This window comes from Pipra filicauda, unplaced genomic scaffold, assembly GCF_003945595.2.
Source record: "Pipra filicauda isolate LSUMZ 115617 unplaced genomic scaffold, ASM394559v2 scaffold4_size7858003_pilon, whole genome shotgun sequence".
NCBI lineage: Eukaryota > Metazoa > Chordata > Aves > Passeriformes > Pipridae > Pipra > Pipra filicauda.
In genome coordinates this window covers 48,684-74,023 of record NW_024104643.1, presented here as the reverse complement: position 1 = coordinate 74,023, position 25,340 = coordinate 48,684, and the positions used below count along the sequence as shown (strand labels likewise).

The following is a 25,340-nucleotide window of genomic DNA, read 5'->3' as shown; positions in this document are numbered from 1 at the left end:
GAAGTAGACTAAGAAGTGCCATGCAGACACGGAAAGTATGTTAATTCTGGTTATAGCTTAGACAGTATTTATTCTTCCTTAGATCCAAAATTTATTTGCTTCACTCATGCCTTTGTAGTGTCATACCATGAAAATTAACATGTCGACACTGTTGGGAATGTTTTCAGTGAATTGTAATATATGCAAGACAATTAAGAGCATTAGAGCTGAGGTCAGTACAAACAGCTGTATCTGTTGTCATGCCAGATTCAGGAAAGCTGCTGTGCTAGGTATATACTTGCTCAACATCTACCCATGACACAAAAGACAAAGCAGGAGATTTCCAAATCTTCATAAAAGTTTGTTTGCTGGACTGGTTACCTTTTAGATATTTTAAATAATTACAAATATATAAAAAATATTAGCAAAACTATCTAGAATTCACAAATCGTTTTAATTAAAATAAGGAGGAATTAGACAATACAAAACAATCTCAGAATTAATAAATTAATCATACTAATACGTTTCACTTAAAAATAAATGTACGTTTTTGAACCTAAGAGCTAAGTAATACCAAACTGAAATACTTCATCATGAATCTAACAAAATACACATTGGAATCTAACTTTGGCCCACATCTGATTGGAAATAAAATTAATTTAACTCTCCCAGTAGATTCACCCGTTACAAAGCAGCTTGGAAAGTACATGAATAGAGTGATTGTAAATCAAAACACTTCATATATTAAACAGCTGCATTGCTTTAAAAAAATCTAGTAGCATATACTGGCAGATGGGGCTGACTAGGAAACGTATAATGAGCAAGTTTGTAAACAAAAGAAGTGATAATGTTGACTGAATTAGCTTGTCAATTATACTAAAGTAGCTCTGCTAAAACAATAGATTTTTCCACATTTACACTGGTTCAGCTAAGAGTAAAATTTGACCTCAGTTCTGAAGGGTGAATACAGATGGAGAAAAATAATGAGTTTTACCACTTATGGAAGCAATGCCCAGTATACTAAGAATTACCTGTAGTTCTCTGTCAGCACTACTAGAGAGCTGTTAAGCACTGTTTTCTTTTCTTTTATTTGCAGATGATGACATGTTTTCCAGTGCATTTTGTGAAAACTCTGAGAAACTTATTGATGTACATTTGTTTGCCCTGGCTGCTAAGTATTATTCTTTGTCCAACCTTGGAGTGTGTACCCCATTAGAAGATGTACTTGAAGCATTGAAAGGAAACAGCCAAGGAGCAACAGGTATATTTATGTTTGTATTTTAATGTTTATTTATTCTCTGTAGTCCTACAAGTCATGTTTTTTAAGTGTGGTTTGTTTGGATTTTTCTCCCTACATGCTTCTCACTTCCATTTTCATTTGTTCCTAGATAGTTTCTTCATTGCCTTTATTTAGAAAATGGATTCTCTTGCTAAAATTTGAGCATTCAGTATCTAGATCCATCCTGAGATTCAGTTTTAAAGGGGATGGGGCAGGAAGTGGGCACATCACTATTTGAGATACCTTGTTAATTCTCTTTGTCTTCTCCCTGAGTAGCAAGAGTCATAGTTGCTACTCTCACTTTTTTTTTAAAGTATCACCCTAAAATATGAAAAATGATGTTTTAAAAGAAAAACGATTTTCTTAATTGTGTATGTTTTGGACTAATACCAATTATATGTGATAAAACTAGACTAATTTAATTTTCTGTAGTTAAAAAAATTGAATTAAAACACTCTCAAGTTGGCATCAAGCTGGACACTGGGAGTCTTACCCCTGATTATTTTTTCTGAATCAGATGATAAACTGTCATTTATCCTAACTTGGACTGCTGTAATTTTTACGCAAATGTGCTATTCATGGAGTCCTCAGTCTCTCTAGACTTGTCACTATCTTCAAGATTTCTCATTAGTTTTTAAGAGATAGATTGAGCAGCTCTCTGCCTTTGCCTTCGAGTGTGTTTTATCTCTATAATATGCTAAAACTCTTGACGTGTCTTATCCTAGGTGATAGCACTATTATATAAATGCTGTGCATCTCTCCCATTTTCCACAGTGATCTCTTTCCAATTTTGCCATTTTCCATTATTAGCTCCGTGGAAGTACTAGAAGGCCATAGCTAAGATAGTCTGAATGAGTTGTTGTGCATTTGTCTTACTTTCTGGCTTCTTTCCTTATGCTCTCAGTTCATCTAAAGCCCATGTTTCTAGTTCGACAACTGTATGCTGCTTTTTTTTCCCCACTTGCTTTTTAGTTGTTTTCATTTTTATTATGATCTCATTCCCCATGTTCCTCTTAATTTTTTGTAATTCTGTAGTTCTACCTTATACTCATAAAGTTCATACCTGGATCAACTTTCTTAGCAAAATTTCAAGGATTCTTTCATCTTCTTGTCATGCAAAATGGAGCATCAGAAATAATTGCTGAATATTTTGTTCTCTGTTGCAGGAGTGGTGCTTGGTTGGGTAACTGGGACTGGGACTTCTGCTTTTGCAGTACTTCTAAGTTGTAATTCATAGGAAAAATAAAACATGTTCCAAATGTATACAATAGAATTATAATTCAAAACCTTTGTGCTGAATTGGCAGTAAGTATCAGTTAAGTTAACTTAATTGAAGTTCTTGGTACTCATTTGGCAGAAGCAAAATACCGACTTATGGATTCATAACGTGCAAGTTGCCAAATGGAAGTTCTGATCTTTTAACTTTAAGCTATTTTAGGTATTTTGGATTTAATTCTGCATTTTAGAAGATATGGTTTTTTCCTGACACACTAAAGCGTGCAAGTCAAGAGAAATGTAAGTTTGAGAAAATTGGCAACTTTATGATGGCCGTGCTTATATTCAGGATAATTCCATTTATGTTTCAGATGTTTTTAATATGTTTTCTTGTTCTAAGACAAACCGGCTTTTGAGCCTATTCCCACAGTTTGCATACTTACATAGTTCTCTAACTTCTTCACAAGCTTAATATAGATATATTGCTGTTCTTCCTTGGAATAATTGGTATGCATGAACATTGTAAGCATGTTGTGGACACAACTACTCAGAATGGAGTTCTGAGTCTAAAGGGTGTTCCCCATTGCTTCCTAATGGGAATCACCATGGTCCTGACTGCACCATCAGGTTGCTCGCACGGAGCACACGGGGTCCAGGAGACCCCAGCCCAAGTGGAGGAAGCCAGCAAGGAAAACGTGTTTTGTTAGAGGGTTCATATCTGATATAGGAAGTGAAGGTTGGATTAAGAGTACTCTCTCTACAGGTACGGGGTTAACAATGGAAATGAGCAGCATTTCAGTACCAACTAAAACTACTAACCTTAAGCTTTCTGTTACTTTATCGTATCCAAGTTACTTCTGTAAAGTATTTGAACCTCACTTTATTTTTTTCATCACTGAAGGAGATGGTTCTCTAAATTTCTAATGTTTTTTGAAATTAGTATTTGTTCTGCCTACGTCAGTTATACACATAGTAAGGAAATCTACATGTATAGTATTTTTTTTTCAAGGAAGTAATTTTATGATAGAAGAAGGAATTTACCCAGTTTGTGTAAAACTGGTATACTTTTTTTTAATTCAAATTTTCAATTGTCTGGGCAATATAAAACAGTCCCCAGATATATTTTTTGTATTAGTTTGTAATATGTCTGCTTGTTTTTCAAAATAATGTAAAAATCTATCAGAATTTTCCAGAAAATGCAACAACAGTAAAATTTATTAAAAAATCAATAATTTTCTGCAAACAGTATCATTTTCCCTGAACTGATATCTAAATAGTGTTTTCATCCTTCAGAAAGCAGGAAAAGAAGTTGAACAATGTTTAACAAACTTCAGCTAAGATGATAAATAATCTATATATGTAGATATCAACAAATTATGCTTTTTACATCTGGAACCTCAGCTTATATAAGTTGGATCGTGTTTCTGGGTTTCTACCATTATTGAAATACTTAATTTGGATTAAGTACTCTCTGAAATAATACTTCACCTAGCATTACCCCATTCGGTCTTTTGAGTTCATAATATAGAAAAGAGTAAAGGTGCAATATGTGATCATCATTCAAAGTGACAGTTCTGCTTTGGAGACCAGTCAAACAATTTTTATTTCTGTCAAGAAGTTAAATGTCTGTTTCTTCCTGTTCCGATTCTGCTTCTTCTTCTGATGAGCCTGTCCAGACACAAAAATGTTCAAAATAAACAGAGAGGGAGACCTTTGTTCTTTTTATTTTTTTTCCTGTCTGTTTTTCTTTAATTTGATATGCTTACAAATTAAAAGCTTTTTAGGATGCTGTGTAGGTCTTCACAATTTTAAAGTTCAGGAGAATCTTCAGTGAAATGACAAACACTTGTTTCTGCTTTTTGTTTTGTTTAAGTCTTTTAGTCTATTTCTTCTTTTGTCAGTTCATAGAGTCTATATTAGATTTTAAGTACTGTCATAACAGTTTATTATAAAAACCCCAGATGTTTAAGAAATGAGAGATCCTGTGGGCTTTGGGAAAAATAGAGAAAACACTGGGTTTCTTATGAGCTCAGTTCAATTCCCCACTCTCTTTTAAAAAAGTAACATACTTGGCTCTGTTCCCAGCATGATCTGATCAAGGAATGAATGTAGTTTTTGCCTAATGATCAGTTTCTGGACAGATGAACACATACTGTGCAAAAAGCAGAGAATGGAAAAGTATATTAATCCACCTAGTCATGTAGAGAAGTCCTGTTTTCTATGTGCATGCTCATCAGTAATGATCCAGTTTCTTCTACCATCACTCAGAAAAATTTCCATCAATTTAACTATATCCAAGTGTATTGTAGCATTAGTCCCCTGAGAGAAATGTGTGGGTTTCTTCCAAGGGAGTGACTTCTGAGCTCCTACTTTAGCTGGGTGGCGTAGAGATTAGCAAGTGGGTGCTTGGTGTTGTCCACAAGCAGTAAACCCATGATAAATATTGACTCCATCTCGTTAACACGTTCTCCAGCAACACTGAAATGAGTGATTTTCTACTATAAAGGCATAACAATTCTATAACCCACCCATAGGCTAAATAAAGAAAAGGAAGGTTCATCTTCCTTTGACTTTTCCCAGCATCACTCATAACTTTTATTAGTGGTATCTCCTACTTGATATTGTAAGCAAATCCACAGCATTAGCAAGCTGTACTATGTGATTATTCATTGTCCCTGCCCTTATATTTCATTTATGTCAAGGTAAATGTGATAAATGAGACAAAAATAAATATTTTTTAAGGGACAGGGAGAAATAGCACAATTTTATAGTAGTAGCTATTGTCTAATATCTGGTCAGGTATTAGATATGCTACATCTTAAAAAAACCTGAGTTTTACAGTGTGTAGAATTTTACTAATTCATCCATAATTCAGAAGTTTAATCTTGTAATAATTTAGTGAGATTTTAATTTAAAATTACTATCCTGAAAATATAAACACTGTAGCATATGTTAGCTGGGATTTTCTTCCTGATTGGTCACAAGTCTTTGTTATTATAGGTTGTGTTAATGTGTATTTATTTTCTTAATGTGTTACAGGTATCAAAGCAGATGAGTTTATGAATAATAAGAAATCACATGAAGTGCAGGTGATGTCAGAGCTGGTAGACAACATAGTGAATTATTGTGGTATAAAGCAGGTATGAAAGTATTTCTTACTGTATGTTACCACATACCTTTCGAATTATTCTCCTTATTGTATGCAAATACATCATTTTAATGTTCTGTCACTGCAGGGTTTATTTTTCCTGTACATAATTGTAGCTAAAGAAGAGCCGTTAGGGCCAAGCTGAAAGACAGTTTTGTTCACAAATGTGTAGTTCCAAAGGTGCTGCCTTTGAAGTGGCACATAATCACTCATGAGTAATTTTAAGAAATTATGATCATCCTCTCTATGTTGAGCAGCGAAAAACTGTACTGCTTTTTGCTATGGACAAGTACTGCCTTGTTTATGATATTGCTGGCAATTTTCCGTAAGCGTCAGTAGGAGAGCTGCCTTATGTCAGGCACACGAGCGTGCCACATAGATACCAGAGTATCTTGAGAGATTTGGAAAGGTCATCTTATTCAGGCACAAGATTTAAATTACTTTCTATTGTTTAATACTGTTGACCTTTATTTAACATGAATTGAGATCTGTCAATTAGGAATTTAGTTATGACCCTTTTAGTTGGAAGAGAGACAAAGTTAAGCAGAGATTTCTGTAGCAGAGTATGTATGAAATACGTTTCGTAGAACACCAGTGACAACTGGACACCCAACACCATTATCACCCAGCAATTACTGTATAAGCTGGCCATTTCATACATCAGATGGCAAGTTCTTCCTTGGATGTGAAGAATTGCAGGATTCCTTTCTCAAATTTGATTGTAACTTAATCTTTTTTTTTTAACATGTAATTATGATTGCACAGTGCACTGATTGCACATTGCTGTTTCATTAAAACTGTGCAGAGTTTTATTTATGGATCTGTTGACAAAACACAAGCAACCCAATAATACTTGACTTTTTTGAGTAGTGTATTTCACATTCCATTAGACAAAAGTACACCAATACCATTTCCTCAGTTTACATGCATATAGGTTTCTTATACGTTTTTGCCGTGTTAAACTTTCTGTTAGATTCCATACCTTAGACCTGTGTTGTGGTAAGGCTAAATTTTTCACTGTCTGTGTAAGCTGAGTTCATTTATTCATTTTAGTCTCTATAATGCTAGTAACTGGCCAATGTATCTTCATCCTTGCTTTAAACTAGAGATGGCTAATGGCTCTGGACACTGCCTTTGATTCCTTTCTGCATCTGAGCTGCACTTACTTTCTGTGCAAGGAGCCATAAGTGTAAATGGAGACTAATTTCCTTCAGGCTAATATTAATTTCCACAAAGATTTGTGAAGAACAAACTATATTTATTTAAAACCAAAGATTAATAAGGTATCTGCCCAGATTTTATACTGGGTATATTTTCTCTGAGCATTTTTTTCCTAGGTAAATATGTCTGAGTTTAAAATTAATGTACCTGTAGCATCCTGAGATGCCGTTGCTACCACCTTAGGGAAGGCCCCAAAACTCGGATTCAGCTCTGAATTGCTAAAGCTGAACTTTGGCTCAGACTGAGTTTAATTTAGATAAGTAAATGATACAGTACTCTTGATAGGTTTGGGTCAGGCCTGTGGCATCCTTGGAAACAGAGATCAAAATTCTCAGTCCCGACCATCTGTTTTGTGAGGTATGACTGACGAAGACAAAGTTTTAGGGAGTCTTCTTATAACTGGAATTACCAAGTAAACAGAGAGCTGCAATTAAGGCCAAATATTACTGGATGAGACACAATCAATGCGTGAGCATCTGTGATTGCTTACAGCAATGGAAGGCAATCTCTCCAGCAGCTCTTTAAGGGCCAGCTGCAGTGACAGGTGTGGGTGCCCTCCTAAAGTGGATGTGCTCTGTAAAGAACAGAAATAAGAGTAGCAGCAGATTTGTGAAAGTCTTTTATTCTATCATAAGCATGTTTTTTGACTTGCCGACCTTTTGTTTCAGGCAAGTATTAATTGTTCAAGTATTGAAGACTTTCATGTGCTGAAAAAGCTGTAGGAGAGTATACTTTGCTTATAATGCAATATTAAATGTTCTCTGCATTTGCTGTAAGATGGTGTTTCATATAGCATTTTCATTTAGATTTAAATAGTTCCTGTGAGATTCAGGAAGGAAAGGAAAGAAAAACCTGTGTTCACAAAGTAAAAAAGTAAAGCCATCTTAATAACTTAACTGGAGTTTCAATGTAGCTGGTTACTAATAAAATCTCAAACCAATCATTATTAAGTATAATGTCAATATGTCAATATGCTGCAATTTCATGCAGGCATAATGCACTTTTATCAGATGGCTTGGAGTATCTTTTTACATAGGATTATTTTTTGAAAAAATTGTAACATTTAATGAAAAATATTTCAGTATATCACTGGATATGAAATGCCTATTGCTCTATATTAACTTTTTCCATTTTAGTCATACACCATAGCAACATTTATTTGTGCAAAGTTACAAATCCCTAATATATGAAAAGAGCTTTCCTGTTACCTTGAGAAAAAAAGAAAAGCTTCCTTCTCAGTCTTTAAAAAGCAAATCCTTTTGTTTTGGTTTCCTTTCAACTTAAAATGAATACAGCAATTATAAAGTTTTAGGAGAGTTTTTCCTTATTGATTTTTTTCTATCCTTCTCACGAAACAAAATATATGCGGCATTTAATTAAAAAATCTGGAGCCATGAAAACACATTTTACAACAGCACGTGTCCTCAGGGTGTTTCTTTCCGATATTACAGATCACTGACAGCTTGAAAAATGCCCTCCATCTCACCTCCATAGCCATGATGTGTCACGGGTGGTAGAGGATATTGCTCTCTGTTGATATTTTATAGTGTAGTATAATAAATAGTAAAATAAGAATAAAAGCAAATCACTGTAATCACTTCTTGTTTCATGATTTGAATTAAAACATTAAAGCAAAATAACTAAAGGGTTTTTTTTCAGTTGTTTACTACCCCCTTTAAGCACTGTTCCTATCATACAAGTGGAACTTTATTTTTTAAAGAAATGCTTGATTAAACTCTGAAAAGAAGCCAGTGTTGATTCCTCTTTGCTTAAGTGCACATTTCTTTTCTTTAATGTATTTGTCAAAGTTTTCCTTGGAAATTGCAGCACGTGCAGCAAGACTTGCAATGTGTAATGTAAGGATGATATAATTCTGCATCAGCATCCATTACATTTGTGATTTGGTGCTGGGAAATGTTGGAATACTTCTGGAGACAAAGTTCTTGATTGCACTGTGCCAGAAACTGTGTTTAAACATAGTACCCAGCTCACTGTGGACAAGACCTTTGGAGTTTATTATATCATGAAATTTTCATTTTAAAGGTTCATGCTTGACAGATATGCTACAGATTGCTGATTACCTTTCCTTGTGTAATCAAGGGAAGGTAGAGCAGGGAATAATGTAATGCAGTCTATTTTTTTAGTACAAGATCATTGTCTGCTTATTATTAGTCAGTTTTTCCTTTCTTTTAAAAACTGTTCTCCCAGAACTAATTTAACAATGTATTACTGTTTTCTTTTTACCTGGAAACAACTAAAGAAACTTTCCCCAAACTGCAGCTTGTATCTACAGCCACTAGAGGTCACACTTAGGAGTTAGGAATAATTCCCTAGCTGTCTCTTGTGTCCAAATGCTGCTTTTCACAGAAATAATTAAAAACTTCAAGAAGTGGAGGTGTCCATATTCCGCATAACTGTAATATCTTTTACATGAAAGAGTGGGTAAAATCATTCCCTGAACAATTTTCTTTCCTTTTTAAATGATAGAATTGCAGAATGAGTAAGGTTGTAAAGGGTGATCTGGTCCAACCGCTGTTCAGGCAGGGTCATCCTAGAGTACCTTGCACAGGATTGCGTCCAGACGGCTCTTGAATATTTCCAGTGAGAGAGACTCCAAAAAACCTCTCTGGGCAATCTGTTCTGGGCATGGTCACCTGCACAGTAAAGTTCTTCCTCATATATCATGTGGAACTTCCTCTGCATCAGTTTCTGCCTGTTGCCTCCTGTCCTTATTGCTTGGCACCACGAGGAGAGCCTGGATCCATCCTCTTGGCACCCTCCCTTCAGATACTTACAGACATTGATGAGGTCCCCTCTCAGATGTCTCTTCTTGAGGTTGAACAGGCCCAGATCTCTCAGCCTTTCCTCGTAAGAGAGATGCTCCAGTTCCTTAATCTTCGTAGCCCTTCTCTGGACCTGCTCCAGGGGCTCCATGTCTTTCTTGTACTGAGGAGCCCAGAACTGGACACAGCACTTCAAATGCAGTCTCACCAGGTTTGAGCAGAGGAGAATATTGGTGATAAATGTGACAAATAAATGTAATTTTCAGAAGTATGCTTAGATTATATAAATTCTATTTCTCTAAATCCACTCCTGTACAGATTTATTTCAAGAAATTTGATGGATGTAGCATGCCTAGATTACAAATATACAGCAATATCACATGATAACTGCAGATGAGAAAACCATGTGCAGCCTGGGTAAACAATTTTACCTAATAGCATGTATTCTCCACTGTTCTGTGTAGTTGCTAGTGACATTGGCTCAAATTTTTCTTTCTAATTCCATGACTGTCCATGGAATCTTTTTTGTTAGAGTAATAATTAGAGTAATAAGAATAAGTCTTTGTTTCTCATTCAGTAAGACTATTGCTGTATTGAGTATTCTTACCTGGTAAAAAACTACGCAGTTGACTTTAAGATCATAGGATCATATAATCAACCGGGTTGGAAAAGACCTCCAAAATCATCAAGTCTAACCCTTGATCCAACACCACCATGGTTAATAGACCATGACACTAAGTGCCACATTCAGTCTCATCTTAGATACCTCCAGGGACAGTGAATCCACCACCTCCCTGGGCAGCCCATTCCAATGTCTGATTACTCCCTCTGTAAAAAATTTCTTCCTAATATCCAACCTAAACTTCCCTTGGCAAAGCTTAAGATCGTGCCCTCTTGTCCTACTGCTGGTTGCCTGGGAGAAGAGACCGACCCCCACCTGGCTACAACCTGCTTTCAGGTAGTTGTAGAGAGTGATGAGGTCTCCCCTGAGCTTCCTCTTCTCCAGGCTAAACAACCCCAGCTTCTCCTCACAGAACTTGCATTCGATTCCCTTTACCAACCTTGTTGCTCTTCTCTGGACCTGCTCCAGCACCTCAATGTCCTTCCTGAAGTGAGGGGCCCAGAACTGGACACAGCACTCCAGGTGCAGCCTCACCAGTGCTGAGTACAGGGGAAGAATCACTACCTTGGCCCTGCTGACCACACTGTTCCTGATCCAGGCCAGGATGCCATTGGCCTTCTTGGCCACCTGGGCACACTGCTGGCTCATGTTCAGCTTCCTGTCAATCCAAACTCTCAGGTCTCTTTCTGCCTGGCTGCTCTCCAGCCACTCTGTGCCCAGCCTGTAGTGCTGCAGGGGGTTGTTGTGGCCAAAGTGCAGGACCCAGCACTTGTCCTGTTGAACCTCATCCTGTTGGAATCAGACTGTCTCTCCTGCTTGTCCAGGTCCCTCTGCAGAGCCCTCCTGCCTTCCAGCAGATCAACACTCCCTGCCAACTTGGTGTCATCTGCAAATTTGCCAATGGTACACTCAATCCCCTCATGCAGATCATCAATAAAGATATTAAACAGAACTGGGCCCAACACTGATTGGAGACACCACCAGTGACCGGCTGCCAACTGGACGCAGCATCATTCCCCACCACTCTCTGGGCCTGGCCCCCCAGCCAGTTCCTAACCCAGCACAGAGTGCCCCTGTCCAAGCCGTGGGCTGCCAGCTTTTTCAGGAGTATGCTGTGGGAGACGGTGTCAAAGGCTTTGCTGAAGTCCAGGCAGACCACATCCACAGCCTTCCCCTCATCCACCAGGCGGGTCACCTGATCATAAAAGGAGATCAGGTTGGTCAGACAGGACCTGTCCTTCCTAAACACGTGCTGGCTGGGTAGCGTATGCTGCAATTCAATGTAGCGTATGCTGCAATTTGTACATAGAGATATCAGTGTAAGCTTTCTTATGAATGTCTGACAGACCAAGAACAAGACAGAGATGTTCTAGAATCAAACACTTTCATCACTTTTCAGTAACATCTACAAAGAGGTCATTGTATCTAGTCAATATAATTTTTAGTAGATACCTGGACAGAAGTGAACATTATAATTTTTTTTCCTTAGAGAAATATCATTCTGCCAGTTCTTATAAAATATTGTGTTATGTATTTATTACAAATTAAAACATACATTATGTAAAGCTGTGATGATGTACTGAAAGGTCTCAGGTTACTGTTGTTTCTGGTAATACGCTGTATGGGGTTTTCCTTTCTATGTTAGATCAGTCACTGTACTAGCACATGGTATCAACTATAAGACAAACTAAACTGTCAGCTATCACTCATTCCTTCAGAACAGCAGTGGAAAGTACATGTGACATATGAGCCTCTTTGTTTTATTACAAAAGCATCTTCACATTAAACAAAACTGTATGGATTGTTTTCACAAAGTGGGAAAGCAGTATAAATAAGCATTCTGACATAAAAGGGGGTATTAATATCACCTGTCTTTAGGTGACATCTGAAGTGATTACATTAGGCACGGAATCTGAAGATGCTCTTTTCCTGTACACTTAGTGGTAGTAGGCTCCTTGGTATAGGAATTAGGTGCCTAAAGCTGAATACTGTGAGCGGTTGATTTGCTGACTGTATATCCTGATCCAGTTTAGCAAAGGCAGATGGAGTTCCTGGTGGTTTGTGCTTATTTTCTTTAGCAGAAGGAAATTTTGTGTCAAAAAATATACTGAGAATCTTTCTCAGAAGAGTCAGGATGTACATTGCGTGAGCATTGCAATGTCTTTTTTCTAGAGCAAATCAGTTAAGACTTAATTCTGTGTTTTAAAGTCAGGAGGTGGACCAACAAAGCAAAAGAGCTAAGTGAGTTGGGAAGGATGGTACTGATAATGTAGCTATTCAATCCATGCTTAATTTGTTAGGAAATTATTTTGCATATGAAGTGTGCCTTGTTGCTCGTAATTATAGCAATTTTTTTTTCTTTTTTATTTCCCCCCTCCAATATCTAGGTGATTGATATAGGTTCTGGAAAAGGCTACCTGAGTTCATTTTTGTCCATGCAATACAACTTAAAAGTTTATGGAATTGACTCCTCCAACTCCAACACAGATGGTGCTCGTGAAAGGAACAGAAAACTGAAGAAACACTGGAGAGCATATCAGAGTCGAGGAAGAGCAAACCTCAAACCCCAGAGTTTGGAAAAGACAAATGACAGGCCAGTGGAAAGTAAAATGAAATCTAAAACGATCAATGAAGAGCTCTTAAATAATGCCAAAAGTCTTCAAAGTCGGGACCAAGTGATTATGCAAGATTTAGTTCCTTCTTGTGGTTTCACAGAAATGGGTACATTTGAAACCAGGACAGAAACTGAAGCTGATTTGATGCCTCAGACAAAATCTCATGAGGACAAACTTTCTGAAGAGGTTCTTGCTATTCTAAATGTTCTGCCTGCTGATGCTGTAGAAGTTTTTTCTTCATCTCATCGTAACTGGGGGGAACTCTGTGAAGAGGAAAAAGTGCAAAGAAAAAAGACATCTCCCAAGACTAAAGCAACAAAGTCGAGTGAATCGAACCTCTATTTACCCTTAACCTCTTGCATCACTGCAGAAACAGAACTCAGTGACATCGTAACAGATCTGGAGGTTATTTTACTATACATATTTACTATATTTAGATTGTACATTGTCTATATTGCCATTTTCATATGTACATAATGTTTGCTGGGTGTACACAGGGTGCTATCTGTGATGTAAACAAATATTCTGGCACAAAGATGGTTTTCAGCCAGGTAGCAGAAGTACGTCTAGCAAATACAGGTTGTTTTTCTATTTTAATATATGTGTGGGACTATTTTGAAGCAGCTTTTAGAATTTATGAGGTAGATAATAATCAGCTGTCAAAATTAACAACATATATATTAGCACATTTAATTATTTTACAACTGTCATTATAGATAAAATAAATCTATTATGTAAGGGGTTATATTTATCAAGTATATGAATATATATTAGAGTTTCAATTTTCCTGAACTTTCTAACTTCTTAAGTCAGCTATCACTGACTGAAAAAGATTTTTCTAATTTCAATCAAACTAGGAAGGTATAGGAGAATTTATTGTGTATAGTACTCAAGATGAAGAGTTTGTAAACAGCGTTTTTATTTTGACTTTCCAGAGTAATTTAATTTAGTAATTTACTAGCTGGCAGAGTTTGTGTCTACCCAAACAAGCCCAAACTCAGCTGCCGAAAGACAGTGATACAAGTCTGGAAGCTCTGTGGTTGTATGTTTAGTTCCTACGCCTGAACTAACTAATGTACATTGATTGAGTTAGATGCATTCTGTCTTTTATGGAATGATGAAAACATGCCTATGTGCAGTAGTAACCGAACTACTATATTCCAGGGTGTAATTCATCTCTGATTCAGGACCATAGGTTTGTGCTGATGGTCCTGTAACTTGGGCAAATAAATGCTACCGAGTATCTGAGAATGTGTGGAGCAAGCTCATGTCTGTATGCAAAAGACACCCTGAGCAGCAGGGTTTGTTGATGAAGCATACACCTTTACATTTGTATCCACTTAGCATGTAATATGTATGATGTAAAAGGTAGAAGAAATCCTATAACACTGCCTTTCTTTATGGTGAAAGAGTAAAGGGGAGGTTTTACTGTTTTGCACATGTATGTACTATGTAATACAGATGTGTGAGAAAATCAGATAAAATTAGAATGATTATAGACAGGTATCCCAAGTGACTGACCCTGGGCTAATTTCATGTTGATAACCTGGAGAAGAGAAGGCTCTGGGGAGACCTTATAGCACCTTCCTATACCTAAAGGTGGCCTACAAGAAGACTGGAGAGGGAATTTTTACAAGGGTATGGAGTGATAGGACAAGGAGGAATGGCCTTAAGATGAGGGAGGGTAGGTTTAGGTTTGGTATTAGGAAGAAATTCTTTACTGTAGGGTGGTGAGACTGGAACAGGTTACTTTGAGAAGCTGTGGATGCTCGGTCCTTGGAAATGTTCAAGATGAGATGGGGATTTGAGCAACCTGATCCACTGGAAGGTGTTCCTCCCCATGGCAAGGGGTTGAAACTACATGATCTTTAAGGTCCCTTCCAACCCTGACCGTTCCATGATTCTGTAATTCTGTGTTAAATAAATATGGATGAAATTCAAAGCAACACCATGTTTACCGTGCAGATTCCAACTAATAATGCCAGAAGGGAAATATCTTGTTATGAATGGTGAGAAGAGGGAAAATTTTGATGGAGAAATGGAGAGAAAAGGGAAATTGCAGAAAAAAGAAAGCAGGAAATAGAATGGACAGAAGAACAGAGCATCTGAAGCTGAAGTTCTTCCTTTGTACCTTGGAACAAAATGGCCATTCGTTGAATAGGAGCAGGCATACTGAGAGACTGTGCCAGTACTACAGTTCTGGAAATAACAAAGCCTGCTCTTCACCTTCCATCTGTATTTAGGAAGTAGTTTTGATTTCAGCAACTTAAAAGTGCAGAAATTCCATTGATATGTCCATGCAGATTTACGGCAGTAAATCTTAAGTAAGAAAAAGAAGTAGCAGTGGTACTAATAACAAGAACAGGACAGCTAGGAAAGACAAGAGAAAATGGCCTGTGTCCAGTCAACATGTAGATGTTCCCTTCCATGCAGCTGTTGTTCATAGTCTTGAACCTCTCATGTCTCATGGTTGGTTTTCACCATGTTTTTTTAGCACTGAAGACCTTTTATGAATATTGAAAAATTCTAGGACAGAACAGCAGGAGTCTTTGTGGAGTTGTGTATTTTTGCCCTACAGCTCACTAACCCTTTGCAGATTATTTAGATTTTGGAGTTTGTTATTATTCATGCTCTTTCAGTTGATGAGGGAGATGCTTTATTATTGCCTCTTTTTTTAAATTTTTCTTTCTAGGACTGTGTGATGGTGGGTCTACATACGTGTGGAGATCTGGCTGCAAATACACTACGTATTTTTGCTGCCAAGCCTGAAGTCAAAGCAGTTTGCAGTGTGGGCTGCTGCTACCATCTGTTGTCAGAACAATTTGAAAACCAAGAAGGTAAATCTTCTGAGCTTCACTTGTGGCTGCAAGTTTGCATATTGAGAGTATTATACCTTTTAAAAACCTCCTTGTGTTTTTTCCTTTCCATTGGCTTATTTAGAACTGTTTTTAATAATACTATGTGGGTCATTCACTCCCGGATGCCCTGTAGCTTTTCTGTTATGCCAATATTCCTAATATTCTTACTGAGATTAGGGACATTAATGCATAATGTTTTTATGTGGTTATGCATACAGCTGGGTTTATTCCATTGCTTCACTTATAAATGTGGAGGCTTTTTTGGTCCAGTATGTTTCTCTCCTTTCAAAATATTTTGTACCAGACTCTGTCCTTGGGTGTCTACATGCAACATCCTGTTATATTGAGTTGTACATATACAACTATGAGGAGAATTAAGTTCTTGTAATGTAAGGTAATACTCAAAAATCCACCAATTTTGGTGCAGTGATCTGGGTCATTGCCAGTTTAGATCATCATGTACGTACATAACAGTTTTTCTTGGGGACACAATCTGAAAATTATTTTGGGATTCACACCATAGGCAAATTTTCCTTCAAATGTGAAAGTTTTTCATTTTTGATAGAAAGTTGGTATCGGAATTGGAAAGTTGGAATCGGAAGTTCTTTTACCTGAAATTCTGCATAATGATAAACATTTAAGCAGCTGGCTTTCCTGAGGCAAGTGGTACATAGCTGAGCTGTCTAAATGACCAGATGCCAAAGTCCTAGAACCTGGTCATTATATCAAGCAAACCTGAGAAAGGGGTGGATTGGCAAATTTTATTTCAGCTCTTTCAGAGAACTTCACAGACAGAAAGGCAGGTGAAACCCAGCTGTTGCTCTTTAACAGTTAGCTGCTCAGACAGTCTGTTCCAGACTGATCGTGACATATGCTAGCTCTTGCTTACTTTAATAATCTTTTCATGTTGTTTTTGTTTTGCTCTGCAACAATTTTAAAGTATTTTTGAAGTGTATTAGTTATTTCACAATACTTCAGCTCACTCCAAAACCAAAAGGAAAATACAATTGAAGTCCCTAAGTCATAGAAATGCAATTAGTAAAAAAACATACAATTCCTTTTACACCAGAGCTTTAAGAAATTAAGAACTTTCCATGTAGTTGTGTTTGAGTCTGAGTGTCTGAAACATTTGGTTGTTTCTTATTATGGCTTCCTGTTCTAGCTGTAGGATTATGTTTTCCAGACCAGTGCATAAGGCTGTACCAGATTATTATTACTCAGACACCACCAAAGAATCAGGTGTTCTAAGTTCAGACAAACAGATATACACGCATGGTAATAAGAGAAACTGCAGTTTCATAGCAGTATGGAAATGAAGCCAAATTGCATGTTGGAATTTCTAGCTGTTTGATTTTTCTCAGCTTGAAGGATAAAAATTTGGACAGAATAAAAGCAAATTACAGTATTTTTTTATTGGAAAAGAACACATCATGCCAGTGATGCTGAAAAAAATAGATTTTTTTTTTGGGGTACTGTTACTATGAGGGTGCATATTCTAAGATCTGCAATGCTGTTGTATTCCCCTACTAAGTCATGTACTGTGTGGCTTGTTCATAAATGTGCAGTGGAGAGCTAAGAGTGCAAGGACTGACAATATCTAAGATTTCTTCAAAGGAAAAATGAGAAAGAGTTCGGACTATATCATGTATCTGCTCTACCTGTGCATGGATTTCAAACTGACAAAGCATTCTAGGGGGTGCTAGAGGACTCTCTAACTAATCAGATGATATTGATCCAACAATTCACTTGTACAAGCAGTAAACTAATTTCTCTTGCAGCTGTCTGATGCAAGTGAATTTTGGTACTGCTTCCAAAATGGACCAAATCATAGCATTTAATTAGCAAGTGGCTTCTGGAGGTTATCTGGACTGGATGATGGTGCAAGGTAGGGCAAACGTACAGTGTGTTATTCAGGGCCTTGTCCATTCATGTTTTGTATACCTCCAAGGGCAGTGATTTAGCAATCCATTTCAATGTTTGCCCTCACCGTGAAATTCTTTTCCTCATATCTATTCAGAATTTGCAGCTTTTGTGCATTATCTATTGTCTTTTTCATTTTTCACCACCGAGAAAAGTCCAGCTTAATCTTTTCTGTTCCCTTTCCGTTATGTAGTCGAAAATAGCAGTTAGATCCCTCCTTGACCTTTTCTGCAGCCCTTTAGTTCTCTTGCCACCAATAAATTCATTTCAGTAAGTCATAGTGGTGGGCTGGAGAGCCCAAAGAAGCACTCTAGATACTCTGACAGGTTCTAAAAAGGGGGAATAATCACATCCCTTAGTCTGCAGGCTTCACTGTCAAGCTTCAGAGTACTATCAGTTTTCTACCTCCTTTAGAGTCCACCTGTCTGAGTCATATCTTTCCATTTTTTCTGTAAAGACACTTGCTGAAAGAGTTGCTAAAATCAAGGTAAACTATGACTGTGCCTTTCCCTACTTCGTGGAAGGTCACTGCATCACAGAAGGCAGTAGTTTATCAGTCCCTTGTAAATTCCTGCCCCCTATTCTCAATCTCCTTGTTCTTCACAGGCCTGGGCATGGTTTCCAGGAAAATTTTCTCCATAAGCTTATTGAGACTTACTGAGTTTATTCAGGTCAGATTGAAGATGGGTGTGGTCTTTGCCTTTTTCCTGTAATTGGGAACTTCCCTTGAATAGACATGACCTGTCAAAGGTGATAGAGTGTGGTCTTCATGTGACACCGGTCATTCCTCTCATCCAGAAATGCATCCCATCTGGTCACGTGCAGTTGTGTATTTCCAGTTTGCCTGTGTGGTCCTTGGGCCAATATGATCTCTACTGCAGGTAGTACTTCACTTGCCTGGGCTCTGACACTAAGCTCAGGGAAGCTGCTGGATGGTGTAGACATCAGTCAGAGATTGCAGAGACCTGTAGAAGCTTTACATGGAGAGACTAGTTTGAATATTAGGATGCAGTGATGGATAGGAGATCTTCCTAAGAAGCAAAGAGGATTGGCCAGAATTTGCTGCAACACAGGAAAACACTTATTTGTTTGAAATCAGTCCTGTATGCAAGGTTTTGCCTGCAAGGACACAGTGGGAAGTTCTGTTATAAAGCATTTTATAGTTATTTTGTCTTGACTTAATGGCTTCAAAGTTTTAAAAACTCTTAAAAATATCATTGCTCTATTTTATATTTATATTATTTTTTTGCCCTCCTTCAAAGTTTTTTATTTTCTCTAGCTGTGCACCCTTAAAGTCAAGGTTGTGGCAAGTCCAGCTCAAAGCTCTTTCCCCCTAAGTAGCACATTTTCCATCTTTACTGCTTCTTTAATGTAAACTCAGACGGTTGTTCTCATAAGCGTACTTTAAGCAGATGAGCCACCTCACAGAAGAGCTGCTGTGGACTGTTGGTTGCCATAACCTGAGACGGCTGGGCAGTGTGTTGTTTGGCAGTTAAGATTTAATACCAGGATCAGTCTTGTTTGAGGCCAGTGAAAAATTGCTTTTTCACTTCATATTAACTGGAATTAACTGATATTGTTAGGGAGAAAATGTACCTGTTTTGATGCCTAACATAACATTTATGTCTGAGGCAGTGAGTAGACAAAATATCAACAAAATGTTACTGTAGTGTTCTTGGTGGGCTGCTGAATCACCTTGGTTATCTTAATTTTGGGGGATTTTTTTTGTCTGAGCTGCATTACGTTTCTCATATATCCTAAAGATAATAAAGATATTACAAGATTTCCTGATTCAGTTTGCCACTGGACTTGCTGTGAGTACTTTGGGAGCATTTCTGATGAAAGTAGTGCCAGCAGTCACAATCTTGAGTAATGCAAGCAGTATACAGTGTCCTTCTATGTCTATAAATAAACTAAATTCATCTGGAAAGTTTTGTTAAGGGACTACATTTCCAATTATGCTGGGAATAATTGTGAACTCTTACCATCATGAAAGTTTTTGCTTTGATTTATTAGTAGCTACAGCAATCAAGAGGTGCTATGTAATATCAAATTTCAACTCAATTTAAAAAAGTTGAAGGCAATGGCATTTAACACCTGTCTTTAAATTTCACTGCTCTTATAAGCAGTACCAAACTCTAAGTTTCAGTTAATACGCTCTTGGAAAATTCTAAGTAGTTTTACTTCGGCTCTCTCTAAGGAGAATTGTCTGTTTATATAGAGATTCTTCTAGGGATAAAATACACATAGCCATTAGAATAATTTATTCCTTTGAGGTTTTTCTTCCCTGTTACTGCATTGGATAGTCAATTACATCAGAGTAGTAAGGATTTTACTATTTATTAGAGACTTTTTACATACACCTATTTACATAATGAGCCATTATGGCAGATTTCTGGAAAAATTCAGTCTGCTCATGATTTTTAGGGTTAGAACAGTAAGCATCAAGAGAATAACCACAGGGTGTGATTAGACTGTAACAATTGATGAAATTAACAAGGATCTGAATAGTTACTACTTATAAGTATTTGAGAGTTTGAAATAAGACATAGGTGTAGTTCTATAGGTACTTTCAGTGATAGCTCTTTTTGAGGTTGGCTTGAGTACTGCAAATCATGAACTCCAGCTTTTGTAAGGATTTCTAAAGTCAGGTCACTGCTGGGCACAGAAGTTCTAGAGCCCTCTGGAAGCTGTGGAGAGTAACTTCTCAACAATGCACTCTGGAAGAAGTCAGCAAAGCTTTTGCAGGATAAGCTTTAAGCCTTAAAGGCTAGTGACCATAATTAAGGGAACCAAAAGGGTTGCAAAGGGTAGTCAAACTTCACATACAGAATTTTATCAGATTTGTGAAACCTGAAAAGGCCTTGAGTAAGGTGGATTCAGAGGAAAAACTTTGAAACTGAATTTTCTGAAGGATTCCTTATGGAAACAGAGGTGGCTTCATATCACTCCATTCCACTGAAATATGAAAGATTGCTCACTGTTTCAGAGTATTAGAGTACAGATGATTTATGTGTTTCCTAGGTATATTTTCACAGATATTCCATAGCCAGTGTCTTAAAATAGGTAACTCTGACTTGTAATCTCTCTTGAGTTGGGTTCATTTCTCCCAATGGTTTAAACCAGCACACATGGCCAAGGAAGACTTAGTCTTTCCCGTGAAGGAAAAAGGCAATTAAGTAGTTTGTCTACTTTGTTTGGAATAACAGAAGTAGGCTGAGAATCTATGATGTCATGGAAGATAGATGCTATGGAGGACTGAAAAAGGTTATTTGTGTTTTAGTACTACCTTGACGAAGTTTCTAAGTGTATACAAAGAGACAAAGTAGGATGTATGTGAACAAATTTGAGGAGGGTAACAAAGAATAATTTCTGCTGAAAAGTCTCAGAAGAAAAATGACTTTTCAACCCACTGAATTACATCATCAGTCAAAAGCAATTAGGTTTAGAGTTGGGATTCAGAGAGCCACAAAGCCTCTAGGGACACCAGGGCTGGAGAAGGCATGCCAAGGGGAGCACGACATTGCACCAACATCACTGCCTCCACACCTTTCTGATTTGGGTCATCTCATGGAACTCGAGTCAAGCTTATTTTTCTAGTAACAGTAAAACTGTTGGTCTGTTGTGTTATAAAGACCATATTTTACTGTAAAGCTTTGTGAAGTAAAATTTACATGTTAACACCCTAGAAGTTGTAGTATTATTCTTAGATGAAAATCTATAGATGGGCTAGTATTAAAGGTATTATAGAAGCTTGTCCCATTCTCTTGGATTTCCTTGTAATCATCTGTGAACATACAGAATTATTAGCTGTTAAAAGGGTTTTACCTTTATCTTACTTCTACTATCATATATTTTTTCTATAACTATTAAAAAATAGAAACATCAATATAAAATTACTGATGTTTTATTACAATATTTGCAGCAGTTATTTTATTAAATGTGTGATTTAGTCTTTTTTAGAATTTAGCTTGGAGGTAAATTTATAGCAATTTAACTAATACGTTCTAGGATTATACCCCAGCATAGCTTCAGTTCAGCTCATAAAATGATTACCTAAAATTCCCCATTTTGTTAAGTGGTCATGGAAGGAGTTCTGTCTGATTCTGTACCGAATTATAACATGATTGCTTCATGCGCTGTTGAACACTCGAGCTGTTTACTGTGAAATCTTCCATGGAATACCTGTACTTTAGATGTTTCTCGAGTGTTTTTGGAGATTTATACAGTTTAGAACAGCTGTTGTGTTCTCAGATAGAAGCACAATAAGGTATTTAGTGAGCTATATAATATTAAGTATATCTGAAAGTAGTTGCAGGCATTAAAAGAATTTCCAGGGGTTTAAAATGTAACTTGTAAATATATGAACTTTATAGTGATATATTAATCCTTCAGTGTGCTTGAGAGTGGATTGGATATGAAAAACTAAATAGAACTTAAGGCAATATTGTAGATGTGTGGTCAACTTTGAATATACACAAAAAATTCACTTGAAGCATGAGTTTCTCTCGCTTTTTCTCCTACTTTACAGTTTCAGTAATTTAAATGAAGATGGTGCTTTGCCTGATTATCTTTTTCAAAGGTATCATATATTCCTCAGTATTATGCATGAGTACACTGCACTGATATTGGGATTGTAGCTGAGAGGGTAGTAACTTTAACTTGCATGAATGATTAATTTGCCTGGAGGACGGTGTAAATTAGAAGGGATTTGCTTGAAAAGATCAATGATTTCATCTTTCTAACCCAGTTTTCAAATTTTTATTTTGAAATATTTTAACATTGGAATTAGAAAGGCTTTTTAGTGTGAATCATACGATAGCAACCATGGCAGTCATTGTTTTCTTTGAAGAAAAATAATATACTTAATAAGTTCCTACTGCCATCCCTGCAATAGAAATACCCATGTACTCATGTACTCATAATTAGACTTGAAGTTAATTAATGTTTTAGAGCTTGTCATGAGGCACTTACAAATCTTAGCACATTCCTAGTGCTGAAATCAATTGTAAGCTGTTTTATCAAATTACATATTTATTTCTAAAGAATTTTCTTTCTCCTTCTGCTAATCATTCAGAATTAAAATCCTGTTCTTAAATCATGGTACTCAAATCAGTATTCACCTGCTATGAGCCTCTGACATTCCTCAGGGCTAAAAAGGGAGCAAAGTGTGAGGCTGTGTGCAGAAGATTACCAGCTTGCTGTTACTCTCTAGAGATCAGCTAGACTGGGCACTAGAAAACCAAGGGCTTTGCGGGGGGAGGGTTCTTTATAGTTCTTTTTCTTTTTCTTTCCTTAACTTTTATTAAATGAATTCTACTTAAATGTATCTCAGACTGTTGGTAAATTTGAAGTTCTATTTCTGCTGTCCTCTTTTTAACCCCATTACATGATTTATTCTTAAATATGCCCCAGTCACCTTCCTGTGCTAAAAAGCCAGGATCCCAGCCAATTTGTAGGGTTTTTTTAAGAAAGTAGTAATTCTTATTCAGCATTCTAAAAAATCAGCTGACAAATGTGCTAATGAAAACTCTAAACATTTAGAGTTTGACTACATTTAAAGCTGAGTATTAAGAGCATCTATAAAGTAATCTCTGTACTTTAGTTTCCCCACATTTGCTTTAGTGGTAAACATGAAGAATTGTGTTGTTATTTAAAATATAAATGATACTGAAACAAACTGAGCACAGATTGTGATGCAAATGCTTCTTGATGTTTTGAAGAAACAGCAAGAGCCTTTGCAGCTGCTCTTTTCTGGAAAACAAACATTCTGCCTTGAAGCAGAACAGTCTTTCAAAATTGGAATAAACAAATACACATTGTTCTGTGTGATGCTTAAAAGATGTTTATGATAGAATAAGAACACAATGAGAAGTCCTGCTGCATGAAGTGACTGCCTGGCCTATATCTTGTGACTCATGCTGTAGCATGAGGTGCCAGGAGGATTTGCAAACTTTTCTCTTGTCCCTTTGTTTTTTTCAGTGGATTTTTGTAAAGGACATTACATTCACTTAAAATTGTTTTGGAAAATGTGAAATTATCAGAAAGTCAACATAAACCAAAAACATGTGTTACAGCAAAACATGTTTTTTATAGCACCACCACAGGTTTTTGTACTGGATGAGAACAATTAAGTGTTTCTGCTACCATTAACTACTGTTCTTCTTGCCCAATCCATTGTGCATTCTGTAAGTAAGAGAAAAAGTTGTGCCTTTTTTTTTTCCTCCATTTTGCAGAATGCTGCGACAAAGTGTGGGGATTTCCCATGTGTCAGTACTTGAAGGACAAAGGCTGGTGTTGTGGTCGCAATGCTAGAATGTCAGCATGCTTGGTATGATTCCCCTTCTTCTCTTTTTCCTACTGAGAGCTTTGTCCAGATGTTATAGAATTCATTGTTTTTGGCTTCTAATCCTAAAGCCATGACTTTAATCCAAGACTACACAGAATAACATCATTAATGTTGTAAGCATGATAAATTATATCTAAAAAAATAGTATTGACCTTTCAGCTTTATATATTTTATGCTTGCTAAAGGCATGAAAAAATGAGTAGTGACAGAAGTGCATTTTAAGACTGTACAGAAAGGCCAAACCTTTGCTGAAACCTAAACAAGGTAACCCCTCAGGATAACAGTTCCTAGCCAAGGACTTAGGGGGAAACAAGGTAATTGTCGAAGGATTGCAATCAGTAACTCCCCCAATGCCTTCATGATTCATAATATTGAATGTTCTGACTGTTTAAAACTTGAACAAACCTACCCATTCGAAAAACTAGAAGAGCTCTAAAATCCATGAGGCTTAAGAATCTGAAAACATTTTTTTTAACAGAGCACTGAGAGATTAAATACTTTTAAAGACCTAGCTTCATCAAGATAGATTGATGAGCTGTTGTCTAATTTGAAAAAACAGATAGGTACTGAAAATTTCAACCACTTTTAGTTAGAAGATCACTATTCCTTCCCTTTATTAATTTTTAATTTCTGGTATCATCATGAATCACATCAGGTTATGGCTAGCCTCTGCTGCTTGCTCGGTACCTCTGTTACAGAGAACAGCGTAGACTAAAGACTGAGTATAGGCTAATGTATTGAGGTTACAGAAACTTGAACTAGCATGATAATTAAATGCTATCAGAAGAAAGTATAGGAGGACAGTTGTTTAGTATTCATAAGGCTTAAATGTGTTACCCTTGGAAAGTAAAAGAAAAGAATTGTTCATTTTAGAGATGTTGCTATAAAACATCACAAAAAAATGCTTTCTAAAGAGATTTGCCTTTTCTCTTTTTCTTGTGTCATACAATACCTTCCTCAGTTGACACATTAGCCATTTCCTCTCCTGTTCCATTTCTTTTGGAAAAAGTTTGGGCTGTTTTTCAACAATGTTAGGAAGATAAATTTTGTAACCAAATGAGCCCCAGGAGACAGTACTGTTCATGCCATATATATCTATTTTAGATTTCTCAGAAATTTGGCAGTTAAAAGCTTTTTTTGTTTAAATATTCACAAAAGGCAAAGAGTTCTCTTGTGATACTTCTACTGTTAAGAGTGTAATTCTGTATATGCATTTTTCATGACTAGGATTTTCCTTGCCTTCTAGGAGGTGCAAGAGAGCCACTAGGCACGCTCTTTCTAGGGGTAAAGGCTGGCCAGGAGAAACTCAGTCTGCTGAGCAATGACACTCAGCATTCAAATTCATTGATGT

General features: G+C 36.8%; 1 protein-coding gene across 4 annotated transcripts in view; it reads left to right on the top strand.

The window, feature by feature from the left end:
* Window positions 1-25,340, top strand: part of METTL25 (methyltransferase like 25) — a 47,154-nt gene that overhangs the window by 5,462 nt on the left and 16,352 nt on the right. For all 4 annotated transcript variants that reach the window (XM_039386716.1, XM_027747801.2, XM_039386717.1 and 1 more), the window contains exons 2-6: window positions 1,076-1,240; window positions 5,513-5,613; window positions 12,635-13,267; window positions 15,555-15,699; window positions 23,877-23,971. In XM_039386716.1, coding sequence (XP_039242650.1) covers window positions 1,076-1,240; window positions 5,513-5,613; window positions 12,635-13,267; window positions 15,555-15,699; window positions 23,877-23,971 — 1,139 coding nt within the window. The remainder of the gene's footprint in view (window positions 1-1,075; window positions 1,241-5,512; window positions 5,614-12,634; window positions 13,268-15,554; window positions 15,700-23,876; window positions 23,972-25,340) is intronic.